This window comes from Diadema antillarum, unplaced genomic scaffold, assembly GCF_040938485.1.
Source record: "Diadema antillarum isolate AM-2024a unplaced genomic scaffold, OU_Dant_1.0 seq00000367_RagTag, whole genome shotgun sequence".
NCBI lineage: Eukaryota > Metazoa > Echinodermata > Echinoidea > Diadematoida > Diadematidae > Diadema > Diadema antillarum.
The window spans coordinates 293531-307746 of NW_027271368.1; the positions used below are offsets into that span (position 1 = coordinate 293531).

The 14216-nt window shown below is 37.4% G+C and overlaps 1 protein-coding gene across 1 annotated transcript; it reads left to right on the plus strand.

Moving 5' to 3' along the window:
• On the plus strand, nt 1–6102 carry LOC139731237 (uncharacterized). Its single transcript, XM_071642122.1, has 5 exons — nt 1–192; nt 1866–1993; nt 2737–2778; nt 4169–4243; nt 5580–6102. The coding sequence occupies exons 1-5, from the start codon at nt 1–3 to the stop codon at nt 6100–6102; spliced, it is 960 nt and encodes a 319-aa protein (XP_071498223.1).
• The last annotated feature ends 8114 nt before the right edge of the window (nt 6103–14216 follow it).

Here is a 14216-nt window from a genome sequence, read left to right on the forward strand (position 1 = left end):
ATGACTTCTCAAGTATACTTTTTCTTTCATATCACAGTGGAACACTATGTTAGAGGACCCGTGGTCGAGGTTGAAGATCTCGAAGGACCGTTTCTCCACATGGGAGTGAGGTTCGATGAGGTGACAACGATGAAAGTCAGGAACGGCAGCAAGATTAGAAACCTGCTCACGTTTGCCACCAAGAAAATGAAGGTACAACTGCAGTTTTGCAAAGTTTCATGAACATCCTGGTTTTCTCGTAGTTTAACCTCCAAAAAGCAACAGCTAAGTAAATGAGAATGTTTGTAATTATTGCCACAATATTCAAACAGGAAACACTAAGTTATGGTATTTAGGATTTAATTTGCATCTTCAAAACTCCACTGTAAGAGGTGAGTGGAAATCATTGGGATGGAGGTATTAACAGAAATTTAAAGAAAAAAAGAATTGCACACGAGACCTTTTTTCATAGACAGTTGGAATAATCCTAAAAAGTTACTTTACATTGCCCAATAGCTCCCGACTCGTAGCAAAATGAAATACAGCTGTATATATGTGACAGCATTCACTTACAGTGCACTCCCATAAACGACGAACACGGTTATAACGAAATTTCGTTATAACAAAGTAAAACTTCTGGTCCCAAAATTATCGCCATTAAAGTCTATGGTACAAAAGTTGCTTATAACGAACACGGATATAACGAAATTTTCGCTATAGCGAAGTATTTTCTGAGCGCCACTGACAAAGAAAAATAAAAGAAATGTGATACGTTATAACAAAATGCTGATCGCTTCCGAAAATTTGTAGCGGAACAGGCATTTATAGCGTCTCTGCCACTGTGGCAAATGCTTCACATCACTGTGTGTTCGCTTCGTGTGGTACGCACAGTTTCCGAGGGGAACTTGCGTTATTGTAATACAGTACAATAATTTGAAATTAAAAAAGGTTCCTTTTATTGTTCCGAAGGTTCTTTATTACAAAGCACACATATTCTGATACACCTAAATGTCCGTTAGTTCGGAAATGAATAGGGTTTGTTATTACGAACATTTTGGCGTTATTAAAGGTTCATTATTAATAAAGTTCGTTAATCCGACAAAGAAATATGGCTCTTATTATGATGGTTTGTTAGTCTGAAAATTCCAAACATTCATTAACTGGAACATCGAAAAAACGTTTCGTTAATCCAATACAGAAAGTGAGTCCACTAACAAAACTCTTTTAAATGTAATAATCAAACAAAACTAAAAAGGTACCATCCCATTTCACATAGCTCTCCAGTGTATGAATATTCAACAAACAGAATACAGTATGACATATGCATGGTTTCCTTGTTATCGTTACATATATAATTTGTTTATTGTTTGGTTATAACGAAATTCGGTATAACGAAAGAAAACTGCCGGTCCCGAGCATTTTGTTATAATGGGAGTGCACTGTATTTTCTTCTGGTCATTTTAGGGATGGTGGTGACAATTGCAGTCATCACCACCATCCTTATCAGTATCTTGCTATTATTTGGGCTCTTGCTCATGTAATCAACCATCCTCAAAAGGAGCTTGTTTGTACAGTGGAACCTTGTTATATAAAGAGAGTGAATATAAGTTGTATGACAAAACCCTCTTATAACAAGGTGATTTCAGGTCCCAAACCCTCTTATAACAAGGTGACTTTGCAGGTTTCAAACCCTCTTATAACAAGGTGACTGTGCAGGTCTTAACACTTTATATTTCTATGTCTTTGTACCCTGATGTAGTGAGGAGCGTGATATAACAAGGTAATTGCTATAGTTTGTAAGTCCTTGTTACAATGATATTCCCCCGTGTTGCTCCAAATATTATTCAATTATTTGCTCCAAAGACCAACCTGCCTACTTTCCACAGGAGGACGAATCGAGAAGCATCATTTTCACTGGGGTGGGCCAAGCCGTCACAAAGACCGTTACTTGTGCAGAGATCATGAAACGGCAAATGAAGAATCTACACCAAATCAACAAGGCATACTTCAGGAGGTAAAGAAAAATAAAATTTGACATGAGTTGTTTTGTTGTCATTGTTCGTATCATTTTTGTAAAGTTCTTTTTGGGGGCAATTATTTGACACGGTAATTGAGTTGATGTTTTTTTTTTAAACTGTGCTTATCTTAATGTGACATAACTCTGCTGTAAAAACATGTTTTGTAAGATTTTGTTATATGTAATATCATGAACACTGATGTAAGAATAATATCTTATGAAGCGTATTGCAAGACGACACTTGTAATACCCATTTGGTATCTCACAAGGGTTAAAAAAAATTGAAATCATTGCTTTATGCTTGAGTATCTGTAACTGTGGCGATGATTTACAGTAAAATGGCGGAAAGTGACTCTTTGCTACGAGCAAAATTGTAGAACCAGTAAATCTGCATAATTCCCCATTATTAAGACCACTTTAGGAGAGTTTAGTCCCCATATACATCCATGCTTTTAGAACTGCACGATGATTGTATAGATTGCATGTATGCACATTTTGATAGCGGTCCTCCTTTGCATTAATTTTACAAGATCTGTAGAGAGTAATTATTACGCTGAGTACTGTTTATATCTGAAGAAATAGATTATCATATCAAGTATTGCTTTGTTATTTGACATCAAAGAATGATGATTCAATAGAGAAATCTGTTAATTTTCAATCTAAATTCATACCTATTTCTTTTTTTTCTCCTTTTTTGCTTTGTTATTCTTTGTTAATAGTCATTTATGTTTCTGTTGCAGAACGGAAGAAATTTGGGAGCCAAAGCAGGAAGGTCTTGACAAGTAAGTCTTGGACAGTAATCATTACGTTTATCATATTTGATGAAATTAATTAGTGACACAACTTTTGACTACAACAATTTCTGCGAGTCTTAATTTCTCCAAGGACTTACAAATGTATGGTTAAAAGGGTGTGTACAGTTCTGGTTGAGGTGAGGATTTAGCTTTTAACGTTTTGCGAGACATTCAGAAACCACTCTATGAGATGTCAAAGAGCATGCATTTCTAAGGGGTATCAAAAGTTTATATGATGAATAGCGGTTTTGAAATGGCTGAGATATCCAAAAACAAGGTGAAACAAAGAGATCCTAAGGCGTGGCCTGTCGCCTTTTATAATTATCACTTTTTTGGATATCTCAGCCATTTGAAAACCAATTTTCATCAAATAAATGTTGAATCCTTCTTAAAATTAAATACTCTTTCATATTTCATAAAAGGTTTCTCATTATCTCACTTAGGAATGTTCAAAACATGAATCCACACCTCAACCAGTACTGTACAGTCCCTTTAAGGTTAGGGTTGTGATAGGGTTTTAGGTTAAGTATAATCTGAGGACTAGGATTAGGGTTAGGGTTATGTTTGTGGGTAGAATTTATGTTTAGCTTAGCGTGGAGATATTTCGTGGGAGCAGTTTTTGTAGGAGCAGATGTCATGGATACAATACTGTAAAAGTGGGTATTTTCGCGTGACTAATTTTTCGCGCTTGGCAGGGTCGGAAGAGTTTCGCGTGTTTTTAATTCCGCGGAATCAAGACATCACGCACAGGCAAATATGGTAAGCAAAAATATTCGCGTGCTTTTATTTTCGCGCTAGTTTCTGGTCGCGCGAAATGCGCGAAAATTTCCACTTTGACAGTATGTTGTATGTAAAGGCTCCATGTTTCTATCACAAATCACAGAGGAGATGAGCTTCATGTTGTAAAGCAGCAATGCTGTATTTCATAACATCAAAATAGATATGTAATCTGTGTAGATAACAATGTACTTCAGGGTTTAAAGTACAATTTATTGAGAAGATAATTCCTTTGTTATCATTTTGAGCCCTCTGACAGACATTTGCCATGATATTCCCCTTGCTGCTAGTCAGCAAAAGAAAGATCCAGTGGACTCCCATTGTAACAAAGTCCTGGGGACCAGCAGTTTTCTTTCATTAGACATGTATCAAATTTTCGTTATACATGAACACATAAACAATACAAAAACAGAGAGAGGATGATGTTGCAGCCTTATTCTTATTTCATTGTTACGGAAAATTGTTATAACTGTATTTGTTATAACAGCCTGTGAGTGTGATGTATTGTGAAACTCTCTGAAGAAACAGCACAGTGATAGATGTTCCTGTGCGTGATACCCAGTGAACATAATTCCCATTTATTTGACATTTTGCTCACCAGGTTAAGAGTGAACAGACAGGTGCCAGCCCTAGCGATTCTCCTTTCCAAAGATCCCCTGGAGGAAACAGAACCTGGGTATGTATTTATTTGCATACAAACACAATGGCACGAATTCACAAAGGTGGTACAATCTTTGTCCATGGTTTAAACCATTGGCAAAGACCGTACATTTTTTTATGGGGCGCCAATTGTCGCATGGCCTATTTCGTTACAAAATCAGTCATTTACAACGAAATGTTCATTTTGTCGATGAAATGATCATTTCGTTTAACGAATTTGGTAATTTCGTCAAGGAAATGACTGATTTTGTAACGAAGTAGACCATGCAACACTTTGCGCCCTATACAAAACTACGGTCTTTGTCCATGGTTCAAACTATGGACAAAGATTGTACCACCTTTGTGAATTCGGGCCAAAGAATTTGTGTTTCTCAGAGCCAAATACTGCAATGCTTTAATACATACTTAGCTTCCAGACAAGAACATTGGCCTAACTGTAACTGGGGGCTCGCTTCGCAAAACAGATTTACTCAACTATCGCACTTTCCTCAGCTGAACTTGACGTAAAACCGTTGTAGTCATTGCATTTAGATTTGTCTCTGTTATTATGGTCATGTGCAATATACCCTCTTTTGCCACTTGTCGTAGTAGACCCCTTGTTTTAAAGATGCAGAGATTTGCCTTATGCATCAGGGATCATTGTCTTGCAGCATTTGTTGGATAGATGCTCCTCCCCCAAGGAAGCCAGAGATATTATGTTATGGGGATATCTGTGATCTTTCTGTCTCACATTCTCATCAATGAACAACATTAAAAATCAAATTGTTTTTGAAGACATGGACATCCTTTCTATTTCTCTTCCAATGCATAGAGGTTTCATGATTTGCAAATCTGACTACTTTTCCAGTGTAGATTTCACAATGAGTAAGAATAAATTCCAAGGGTGATGTGGGCTTTAGTTATAGAACCAAAATTTGGTCCAAACTTGTAAACTGTTGAGGAATGTGTGTTCCTTCGACCTACATGAAGGTGGAATTGGTCAGTTTGCTTTCCTAGTGAAATTGAAGATTTCTTTCTGTCATAGATATTTTTGTGAACTGATTTAAATGCAGTTTCCTGTGCAGTATGTTTGAGTCTAGCTTGACATCGATTTAGATAAATACAGTGGATACAATAACAGAAGTCTGTGGGATAGGCAATTTCTTTCGATATATCAAAAAGTTTGATATAACCAAACTAATAAACAATAAAAATACAAAGAATGGATAATATTACGGCCTGAATTTTCACCTCGTTGTAGCCACAATTTTGTCATAACCATGTTCTTTGTAACGGGAGTGCACTGTACCTAAGCTAAGAAGATCTGAGTGCTGGGAAATCTAAATGATTGGCCATCTGTTTCATTCATCTAGGTATCAAGCTCCAGGGTCATTTGAAGTCAAGTGGACGGAAGATGCTCGCAAGGACAAGAGAAGGAAGAATGAGCAGAAGAAGCAGTCAGTGGCCAGACCCCACGGTGGACGCCAGCCTGGACAGCAAGGGGACGCAAAGGGGGAAGACAGCAGGGGTGAAACCCAGGGGAGTATGGGCGGGAAGAACCGCAGAAAGAAGAGGCGTGGCGACACCCAGCAACCAAAGCAAAGGCGAACTGGTGGTAGCAAGGAGAGGAGGGTGGGTAGAGCGGAGGGGCATGGCATGGGTGGAGGTGAGGGGAGGGACAAGGGTGGTGAGGGGCAGGGCAAGGGTGGTGAGGGGCGGGGCAAGGGTGGTGAGGGGCGGGGCAAGGGTGGTGAGGGGCGGGGCAAGGGTGGGGAGGGGCGGGACAAGGGCAGTGAGGGGCAGGGTAAGTGTGGTGAGGGGCGGGGCAAGGGCGGGGAGGGGCATGGCAAGGGTGGGGAGGGTACACCTGTGGCCAACAAAATGGAGACAGATTGAGGTCAGCTGATATCACCCAAGGGAGAGGATAGCGAGACATCAAGTTTTGATCTGCAGGACTGATGACCACTGAAGTCACCTGTAGGATGATGATGTCTAGCTAAAGGATTTTTACTGTGCATCACAGGATGGGAGTAGAGGGGACTAGAGAGCAGAAGGTGAAAGGAGCACCACTTACTGCATGACGAATAAGAAATGCAGTAAACTCAGGATTACCAGGCTGTGGTGACTAAAGGTAAAGGGCAGCAGTGGTCCTTCAGGAAGCCTTGTGTGCAGAAAAGATTAAAGAGGAAGATGTGCTGCTGTTTCAGACCAACAAGGCTCTCATCTTCATATGATATAAGATAGCAAATGTACTCTATACTCCTTCCAGTGGATATTTCCACCCAGATGTGGCAGAGAGAAAGATAAGAATGCAGGGGAAACCCTGTTATGTGGAAGTCGCCAGGACAGCTGATTTCACCTTGGTACAGCTGTATAACATGTACTTCATCGTAAATGTACTAAAAGAGAGACCAGCTACACATGTAAGTACAATAATGGATAATCAGGACCGGTGAATTTGCCTTGAGAAAACGAGTGCCTCGTTATAATCGAGTTTAGTATAACAACGTTTCCCTGAACACTGTGATTAGAGCTACATAGCAGGGAACCATCAACACAGTCAAGATTGCTCCTGTGCCATCGTACTACCTCTACAAAAAGTGATCAGATTGTTTTTGAAGTCCTTTTTGGCTAAAACCAACCAGACAAACAAATCTCCCGATGACCATCTAATTTCAACAACCTAAAGAGAAAAAAATATGGTATGCTATTATTCAGGTAATGCAATGGATATGTATCTTTTCTAAATGCAAAATGCTTTTCAAAAATCTACACGCTTCATTTGGTGGAAGTGAGGATTCCACTACATTGTATACAGTTTGTGCTGTGGCCATACTGGTATACAAGTGATACGAGTGTACTGTTGAATCGCAGGTGTATTTGTTTAAAAGAAAAACAAAACAAAAAAACACATACAAAACAAACCCTCCTAGTATCAGTAATACCAAAATTTTTAATAACACTGCTCCCATATCCAGTATATGCTTCCAGTTCTGCGGACTTAGCGTGCACCATCTTCCTTTTTCACTAATGACTGCCATTCTCTATGATTCTTGACAAATTGGCATCCAATTTTATCCTAATGTCCTTGACTGGAGAATTAGTTGCATTATAGATTGTTGATGGGCTGCAAGAAATAAGCACCGTATCAAACAGTCATAGAACTGATTAAGTTTTCATAACCTGGATTCAGCTTCACAGTTACAAATTGATACAACCTGTGAAGATTGTTACCTGTCTTTGTTGATAGCACAGCAGAGGGAAGGAGTTGTACCAGCTTGATGTGCCAATTACCTTCACCAAGGAAGGAGGCTATGTTTTCATTGCATTGGTTGGTTTGTCTGTCTGTCTGTTTCTTAATAGCAAAATGACTCAAAACATTTGTGAATGGATTTGAATGAAACATGCTGGAAGAGTCGATAATTACACAAGGAACAGATGATTACATTTTGGTAGTGATTTGAGAATATTTAATGAATTTTTGAAGGATTAAAAAAAATATATATTTTGGCAGATAGAAAAAGGAAAATGAACTTGGGAGTTCAAGCTGTGCTAATTTGAGGTTTACATACTACACACACTAAAGCGTGTGCTCTGCTCAGGCCAGGTGCCACGCAGCTTGAAGCTGATGACGAAAAAAAAAATGCTTCTAGATTGGGAAATTGGGCGATTCTCAGCATGCGCCTGTGAGTGGAAATGAGCTGCTTTAAAAGCAGAAGTCTGCTTTCTTAGAGTGCTTTTCTAGTGTACAACTGAATTCTTTCCAGTGATTCTCTGCTCCAAGAAACTAGACAAGGAAGGACACAGAATAAATCTGTTTGTTCTGTAACATTCTTTAAAACCAGGATATTTGAGGAGATCTTTGCTTTTTTAATCAGAAAGAAGGAATAATGATTTACCACAGATTTCCATCATTGTTTGGCAAGTATAATACATTGTATTTTCCAAATCAGGATTCTTACCATACTCTTCTTTAGATGTTCAGAATATTTCAGATGTTACCTTGTATCTCTTCTTTTTGAAATCACTGCATGAAATCAAAGTATCCAATAAACATTGTGTGATGTTTATCGTCGACTTATGTTTGACACTGTGTGCTAATGGGTGGAAGTCTACCTTTTCAACTAGTGGGAAAAACAAACAAACAAACAAACACAAACTCATTCATGACATATTGGCACAATTTACTAAGTGTAAATGTAATAATTGTGTGTTCCTACCTCCATGTAATCATGGTTGTTCCTGTGGTGGATTAATGTTTTGTGTTTTGTGTTGTTTTTATTTTTATTTTCAAAATCCATTGACAGTTTTTGAGAGACATACACAGAGCATGGAGCTACTATGAACTCGCTGTAGTAGCTTCATACACAAAGATATATAGAGGTAGAGAGGATTTGCAGAGGAAGAAATTCATGTCAAAATTACAATAATTCTTAGACCCGAATTCATGAAAGTGGTACAATTGAAACCATGGTTTAAACCATGGACAATTTATATGGAGCGCCAAGTGTCGCATGGCCTATTTGGTTACGGAATCAGTCATTTCGTCGACGAAATGTTTTTCGTACAAAAAAAAAGGCCGTGCGACACTTGGTGCTCCATACAAATTGTCCATGGTTTATAAACCATGATTTTATTTGTACCACCTTCGTGAATTTGGGCCACAGAGACTAAATACCAGGTGTTTGAATAGATTATCAAAAGGTCAGTACTTCTGCTGTTTAAAACATACAAAATGTAGCTCTAATCTGGGTGTTCATGCTGCTCTAGACTGCAAATCTATGAGTTTTGAAAATTTGAAAATACAGCTGTATTAAAGTTGTTGAAACACCGAGCCTAATGATATCAATACATATAATGATACTTGATATGTACACCATCAGACAGTAGAGATGATATTAATGATAATACATTGTATGACAATGGTGATGATAATATTCATCATTCCCTTACATGGTATGAACATGTTTAATGGTACAAGTGACAACAATGTACCCTCAATGTATGATTGATATACAGGGTGGCCCAAAAAGAAAGGAACGCCTAAGATTTTTAATTTTAGCAATATTTTTCCTAATAATGTCATTATTTTGTATACTATTGGAAAGGCTACTCTTTTTCCAAAAGAATAACACCAAGTTCTTTGATTTTGGTTAATGCATCATGGTTTTAGGACCATTTTTGTCAACCCTTGCAATTTTCAAAATGTGATCATTTTGCACTCTCAGAGACACCGAAATCAGCGAGAATTCGGCTTGCCATAGAAGCAGTAACGTTCACAATGTGTGGAACGTGGCTGTCATTGTCCGTTACCGTTGTGAATGAGACGACCTGACGACAATAACACTGTCCGCCCCACATTCCGCACATTGCGAACGCTACTGGTTCTACGGTAAGCCGAATTCTCACTGGTTTCTGTATCTCTGAGAGTGCAAAATGATCACATTTTGAAAATTGCAAGGGTTGACAAGAATGGGCCTAAAATCGTAATGCATTAGCTGAAATTAAAGAGCTTGGTGTCATTCTATTGGAAAAAGAATGGCCATTCTAATAGTATGCAACATGATGACATATTTGCAACGATATTGCTGAAATTAAAGATCTTAGGCATTCCGTTCTTTTTGGGCCACCCTGTATATAGGCATAACCTGTATGTAATATTTATGTATGTATATACATATATATATATATATATATATATATATATATATATATATATATATATATATATTGTAGTTGTTCCGCGTATTGGCAGTACTAGAAATAGCAATAATAAAGTCACAACAGAGGAATGCAGGGAATGCATTAATAGCCAATCTTGATTTATATATATATATATATTATATATATATATATATATATGAGCCGTGACGCGAGAAAAGGGCCCTTAGGGCATAAAATACCGAAAATTAGTTTTCACCGCCACATTGTAGAATGAATTCTGACGTATTTAGGTATGCAAACCGTTTTCTGAAATTCCACTCCCAAATGTCCCAGTTATGGCATTTACAATAGCATGTTTTGCCCAAATCCTTTCACTTTTTGATGCGTCTATGCATATACGCATGCAGTTAGCTAGCTGATCGTTTTTGCGCATATTGCTTTGTCAATCTTCCGTGCCGTTTTATATGGCTGGCCATTGCTGCCATTAATGCTATCTAGTGTACGTACGCTCAAACTACCATACGTACGCTCGAAGACGGCGCTAAGGGCCCTTTTCTCACGTCACGGTCCATATAATATATAATAGGCCTATATATATATATGAAGAGTTTGTTTGCAAAAACCGATAAGTCCATATTTGTCAAATGGAGATATTTGCGATTAAAGGTCAAGAAAAATAAAGAGAATAATAAGAAAATGTTTGCTTCTTTTGACCATAACTTCAAAAATGTACCTTTATATGTAGTAACCAATATATCATTCAAAAGGTATTATTTTGTACTTTATGACAGAGACCGTACTTCAAAATCCTCAAAAATGGACTTATCGGTTTTGTGAACAAACTCTTCAAATATATATATATATATTGTCCACGTGTTGGCGTGATTATATCAAAAACAAAACTAAAACAAAAATTCATGTATTCACCAATAATGTATTTCTACACACAAATTTACAAGTGATTTGCCCTTTTTCGAGTGTTGATACTGAGAGAACAATAACAATTGTTATTCTCCCAATATCAACACTTGAGAAAGAGCAAATCGCTCGAAAATTTGTGTGCAGAAATAAACTTGGTGAATACAGCATGAACTTCGTTTCAGTTTTGTTTTGATCATGATGGTAATATATATATATATACACACACACACACAGGAAAACAAACATCTCTATATGTATATAATTATATAATATATGTGTTTTATTTATTTATTTATTTATTTACAGGTATTCACATCATGAGTCCACATTCCATTTGAATCATTGCAATAACTATAATATGCTCACTAGATTATCTATTCACTGTCATATCTTTTGATACTTCTGCACTTTCAGTCGTAGAAGAGAGTGTGCACAAGAAAATACAGCCATTTAGAGGAAATCACATTAAGTCAATCGGTGATTTGACTACCTATAAATGCGAAGGTACGATCAGGTAGTCATCACTTCTTGAATTACTCCACCAAAAGCATTGATGGGCAAAATAGACACAGGAAAGTACCCTCACTGATATGGCACAAAATCTTAAAACAAAAACTTACTGGTATGTTTCGACAGGTAATTCACTCTTTGATATAATTATCATGATTAAGAAATTTCATCTAAACTAAAATAGAGGTACTTTTTGTTCTTAATTGGTGCATGTTTCAATAGAGTAGGCCTATCGAAAACAAAATCTTTGTTGATGTCGCCATCGCGTGCAAGAGAAATCTCGCAGTTGTCCATTATGAAGAATAATGGACGATGATGGATATAGATCGAAAGTTGATGTGCTGAAGAAAGATTTGATTACCGTCATTTAGAGTACCTTCATTATTTTAGAATCTGTAATGCAGGTAATCTACCGTCATTGGGGTGACTGCGCCCTCATTGTCGGGATAATCTTGCTCTATATCCTAGCTGAGTCACATTTTTGTAACACCTTCATAGGTAGAAGGTACTAGCACTACCTATCTCCTTGTTCATATTAGCCACAGAGATTTCCTTGTAATTGCAGTCCAAGTAATTAACATTCGAGGTGATGATATTGCTTAACATGATAGGGATGATACTTGGATACAGTAATGGCGACAATGATATCGCTATCTTGCAATATAGAATAAATAGATTCAATAAATCAACTTTGTTCATTCCTTTGTCGACAAAACACAAACAAACACAAAATTATTCAAACCAACATTTAGCTCAACGAATTTACATGTTTATAATTAATGACGCGTATAGAATAACTAATGTTAGAACACGTTTATGCGTACACCATCACTAAATAAACTCCATAAAGAGTATATGCTATTTCTCAGAGCTCTTGTTGTGACACCATGAAAAGGTTTTAAATCTTCAGTGTCCTTGCTTGAGCTTTCAGATTACTATTCTTACATACTGTTGTTTTACGTCTGTGTTGTGTGATAGGTTCTTTTACAAGTTCTGATCTGCACGACATAAAAATTGCAAAAGTGAATAATCAAAAGGAGTGAATAAATACTGAGTTACGATTGATAGCATCTGCGTCGGGAATATTAGATTGCAAGATTCACATTCAGATTTACGTTCCATTCAATCATCACAGTATTAAATTCATCTTATAATAGCCTCGGATAACTAAGCGGGTTTTTTTTTTGACATTCCTATAGCTCTCCTTCAAAATCCCTTGTCTCTCATTTCCTCTTGCTGTTTCTCTTTTTACGACGACGACGACGACGATGACTATGATGACAATAATTAGGTTAATGATCATGATGCTATACAATAGGTAATGGTAGGTGGCCTACTTAAAAGGACGACAATGATCCTACTACTATCGCTCGAGTACTGCTACATTTCTAGGTCTGCTATATATAAAAATGAATAGGCCTACTAACATATAGCAATAAAAAAATTGAGTACCGGTCGTTAGCGAGATTCTTGTACGGCTTTGGCACATTGATCAGTCCTATGCTCCATATCCCTACACTGAACAAAACTCTCCTGATAAACGAATGTCTTTGATTTTCTGACAATACTACCTTTCCCCTTAATCTAGAATGCCCCTCAATCATGCGTCAAAAACAAACAAACAAACGAAATGCAGAAATGTCTTTTTTGTAGTAATTACAACTCGATGAAAAGACAGTATGGTTCTCTCTCTCTCTCTGTTCCACCATGGACGTCACTGCCCGTTGGTGATCATTGATGCAGTATAAGCCTCCTCCAGCTCCCTCTATCGTCGCATGAATGCAGCAAGGTATAGGATCCTCTCTCGCCAGTTATCCCAGCCATTGTGGAAAGGAAAGTGAGTCGCTGTCGTCCACGTGATCTCTTTCATTTTACAAATCCAGTCAGGACTAGATGTTCCGTTTGCCTCTTCCTCACGACATGGCCAAAAAACTGTATCTGGCGTTTCATGATGGTCGAGAGCAGCTCAAGTTCACGAATACAATATAAGTCAATACAAGAAAAAAGATACAACCAAACAAAATTATTCTGTATACGGCATGAATAGAAGACGTATCCCACCAGAATGGGAATTTCCCGAAAGCCGGTACTCAATTTTTTATTGTTATGTAGTAGGCCTAATTTTATATCATTTTTATATATAGTAGACCTAGCCGTAGCAATACTCGAGCGATAGTGTACAGTATATAGGATCATTGTCGTCCTTTTAAGTAGGCCACCTACCATTACCTATTGTATAGCATCATGATCATTAACCTAATTATTGTCATCATCATCATCGTCGTCGTCGTAAAAAGAGAAACAGCAAGAGGAAACGAGAGACAAGGGATTTTGAAGGAGAGCTATAGGAAAGGGAAAAAAACCGCTTAGTTATCCGAGGCTATTATAAGATGAATTTAATACCGTGATGATTGAATGGAACGTAAATCTAAATGTGAATGTGGATTGAGTGAAAGCAATAGCGCATAAGCAGAACACATCAGAGAAGTTGGGGGGAAATCAGGCAATCGACTTAAAAGCTATGATATTTTTTTTTTCAAGTTTCGGTGCCGTCATCGCTAGATAAGGAGACTTCTACAGTTCATGACGTCATGTACGGACAAAATATAAAGAAAATATAAAGAAATTCAACATTTTTATTTTAACTTTTTTTTAGCATATAATGAAAGAGTACTAGCCATACCTCTTTTAGAATGCAAGGTCAATGATATTACCCTTAACATAATATCAAGTCGGTGGAATGTGTCCTGTTTATGAAAAATAAAAGTTCGTGGAATTCATCTGACATTTCCTTTTTGGACCTTTAATTCAGAAAGTTAGGCCTATGGAATTTTAGATTTCCCCATGTCTGATAATAAGTGATGGAATCGCAAATATATACTCAAATTGGCAATGATGATGACTACGTCATCTCT

Excerpts from the sequence above, each read along its gene's own strand:
- LOC139731237 (XM_071642122.1), top strand. The coding sequence starts at position 1 with ATGACTTCTCAAGTATACTTTTTCTTTCATATCACAGTGGAACACTAT. Across the intron at positions 1,994-2,736 it reads AACAAGGCATACTTCAGGAG|AACGGAAGAAATTTGGGAGC; the intron begins GTAAAGAAAAAT and ends TTTCTGTTGCAG. Across the intron at positions 2,779-4,168 it reads AAGCAGGAAGGTCTTGACAA|GTTAAGAGTGAACAGACAGG; the intron begins GTAAGTCTTGGA and ends TTTGCTCACCAG.